This window comes from Pecten maximus, unplaced genomic scaffold (genome assembly GCF_902652985.1).
Source record: "Pecten maximus unplaced genomic scaffold, xPecMax1.1, whole genome shotgun sequence".
Classification (NCBI taxonomy): domain Eukaryota; kingdom Metazoa; phylum Mollusca; class Bivalvia; order Pectinida; family Pectinidae; genus Pecten; species Pecten maximus.
Window position 1 is genome coordinate 3,490 of NW_022982709.1, and position 4,172 is coordinate 7,661.

General features: G+C 33.8%; 1 protein-coding gene across 1 annotated transcript; it reads left to right on the plus strand.

Moving 5' to 3' along the window:
• Positions 1-1,260: 1,260 nt before the first annotated feature.
• Positions 1,261-1,863, plus strand: LOC117320818 (TBC1 domain family member 5 homolog A-like; the record flags this gene model as incomplete). Its single annotated transcript, XM_033875302.1, has 1 exon — positions 1,261-1,863. A coding segment is annotated over one exon (603 nt), but the record flags the coding sequence as incomplete, so codon positions are not given.
• Positions 1,864-4,172: the final 2,309 nt, after the last annotated feature.

Below are 4,172 nucleotides of genomic sequence, written 5' to 3' on the forward strand. Positions count from 1 at the left end.
TTGAACAATGCGTTCTTAGCTTATTATTTACAATATAAAGTACAATATGACCTATGCCCAGTCGGTGAAGTTACAAATCTAGATATTTTGACTAGTAATAAATTAACGATACCATGACGTAATATTATAATGTACGTTTATCGAGAAAAGGGGTTTAAGCAGATTCAAATAGTATTACTTGAAACCATTACAGGCTAACAGAATATAATACATGTAACTATTTCTCGTAGTGATATCAATCTTACTTTTGATACAGATAATAATTAATGAATGCAATCAGTGGGATGTGGAGGAAAGTTAAAACTAAACTTACAATTACATGATGTCGCTATTCTGATTTCGCTTGCATCAACACATTAAAAACGATTAGTTCCGTTCGCTGACCAGTCACATTGTGAAACAATGACCAGAACATAAGAAATACATTGTACCACGAAATAGAATAACCACTGAAATAAGACATCAGACTATGACGTAAGATAAAGACAAAACTGACCACTGACCACACGACACAATAACTAAAACATATGCTAAGACGATGTACAGAATAATAGGGAATCAATCACTACGACTAAATAATTACGAGACAACATATCTACGACTTAACAATTACGGAGACAATAAAACTACGACTATAAACAATTACGGAGACGACACAACTACGACTAAACAATTACGGAGACAATACAACTACGACTATAAACAATTACAGAGACGTCACAACTACGACTAAACAATTACGGAGACGATACAACTACGACTATAAACAATTACGGAGACAATACAACTACGACTAAACAATTACGGAGACAATGCAACTACAACTAAACAATTACGGAGACAATGCAACTACGACTAAACAATTACAGAGACAATACAACTACGACTATAAACAATTACGGAGACAACACAACTACGACTAAACAATTACGGAGACAACACAACTACGACTATAAACTATTACGGAGACAATACAACTACGACTATAAACAATTACGGAGACAATACAACTACGACTATAAACAATTACAGAGACAACACAACTAGGACTAAATAATTACGGAGACAATACAACTACGACTATAAACAATTACGGAGACATCCAACTGCGACTATAAACAATTACGGAGACAATACAACTACGACTATAAACAATTACGGAGACAATACAACTACGACTATAAACAATTACGGAGATAACACAACTACGACTATAAACAATTACGGAGACGACACAACTACGACTAAACAATTACGGAGACAACACAACTACGACTAAACAATTACGGAGACGACACAACTACGACTATAAACAATTACGGAGGCAACACAACTACGACTATAAACAATTACGGAGACAACACAACTACGACTATAAACAATTACGGAGACAATACTACTACGACTATAAACAATTACGGAGACAACACAACTACGACTATAAACAATTACGGAGACGACACAACTACGACTATAAACAATTACGGAGACAACACAACTACGACTATAAACAATTACGGAGACAATACTACTACGACTAAACAATTACAGAGACAACACAACTACGACTATAAACAATTACGGAGACGATACAACTACGACTATAAACAATTACGGATACAACACAACTACGGCTATAAACAATTACAGAGACAATACAACTACGGCTATAAACAATTACGGAGACGACACAACTACGGCTATAAACAATTACGGAGACGACACAACTACGACTATAAACAATTACGGAGACAATACAACTACGACTATAAACAATTACAGAGACAATACAACTACGGCTATAAACAATTACGGAGACGACACAACTACGACTATAAACAATTACGGAGACAATACAACTAGGACTAAATAATTACGGAGACAATACAACTACGACTATAAACAATTACGGTGACAACACAACTACGACTATAAACAATTACGGAGATAACACAACTACGACTATAAACAATTACGGAGACAATACAACTACGACTATAAACAATTACGGAGACAATACAACTAGGACTAAATAATTACGGAGACAATACAACTACGACTATAAACAATTACAGAGACAATACAACTACGACTATAAACAATTACGGGGACAATACAACTACGACTATACAATAACGGAGACAATACAACTACGACTATACAATAACGGAGACAATACAATATATTACAATCGACCCTGCACCATAAACATAAATAAACAAAGTTGTAAGATTCCTTCTTAAACTCAGATTACTTCGCGTACGTGAAATGTTGTTTAAGATAGATTTGTCTTACATAGTTATCTTACACAGACAATCTCTATGAAACATGGCGAGATATGTCAGATATATGTGTCATACATAGCTCTCTTACATAGGCAATATCTATCCAACACAGCGAGATATGAGAGAAATGGCAAGTCTATACATTTAAGGAGTATTTTATACTAAATCAAATATCTATTGACTTCATTGTTTTTGTTCATTGAATGAATCGAAATTTTGTTATTCAACAGGAATTGTATACTTAAGCAATTACTACCATATTTCTCCTGGAAGTGAAATGTAAATACAATTATGCTATTCATTTAATACGATATGTATGCCTTTGTTCTCCAATATATCATCTAGCGGAACAGAATTACTAAAAATGGATAGCGGTGGAAATAAATAAGAGACGGCGACATCAATATCCCACTGGGGAATATAATATATCCCCCAATTAGATCATAAACATGGCCATACAGTTTAAGTTATAACTCTTTCTTGTTATTTTACTCCTCATTATATGATATCTACCACAGATATCCCGGTACTCGAAACAGATCTGTTCATATCGACATACACTAAACTCGTGATTAGTATATAAATCATAGTAGTTAGACATATTGGAAAACCAAATTATCCATCGAATCAGTAAATACATATTTGAAATAAAAATAAAAGTGAACGTCTCAGTGTAGCCTTTCTTGTCTAGAACAATTGTACGATAACATCCTATTCATAGTCCACCTAATATGAAGATGTCGGCCTAAGGTACGATTATAATATGGAATATCTAGGGTGTGTTTATAGTATGAAATATCTCAAGCATATTTATAGTTTGAAATAACTTAGGAACGTTTATAGTAAGAACTATCCAAAGTAAGTTATAGAGCTATTTTACTTTGATTAGAGTGGCTAATTCAAACTGTGAATCACTTTGTGAGAGAAGAATTTTGTAGAATTTCCCGAAAGGCATTTAAAGGTGCTACACCTCCGACAAATAGTATTTTTTATCAATCAAAAACACGAAAAGACTCATAAATTAATTGCGTCCCGAAAAAATTCTTTTGCGCTCCGTCACCATATTGAATGAAATACTGATTGCACATGCGCCGAAAACAGAATATCTTTCATGATATATATTGATTGCAGATTTACTTTGTATCTTTCACCAACTTAAACTTATTGATAACATTTGTATCAATCCAGTGAAATGGGGAGCTAAGAAAGCTTTTCAGTTCGTGGTTGGCAGCATGCAGAGGATCTTTTTGTATTTAAATTTGTAGTTATGATGGGCACTAGGCAGTATTTCCCTAGCTAATGTCCACCATATTTGTTTTCCTCTGTATGTAAATCTCTCCCAGAATGCACTGCCATCAAGGTTACATGTCTGCAAAGGAGATCATAATGTTGGTTTCTTTCATAGGCAGGGATATTCAGGGGTTCGTAACTTCAACGACAATTTTTGACGCTATAAAATAGAGGTTTTTTAAAAATTATTTCTAGGTATTAAATAGACATAAATATATGGACTAAATTTCATTTATTGTCAAAATAATAACATTTTACTACACTCTGTCGGAGTTGTAGCATCTTTAAAAAAATAAAACACCCCAAATCAAGCGAACTCCTATTTCCAGAGCTGAAGATAAAGAAAAGCCTATACAAATGACTCACACGATAAAAGCATCATTAAAATTAAACATATTTCTGGAAAGACATACGGAGAAAAAAAAATCTTGAAACATGAAGGGAAAATCGATAATCTTAGCGCGTCATGTAAATCCTGTATCTGTAACTGTGAGCTACTTAGGTAGTTTTAATGACCGACAAATTTAGTGTGTGATGGTTTTGTTATTGTCTTGTCTTGGTTAAAGCTTAACGTCTAGAGTTGTGTGTCTCTGTGTG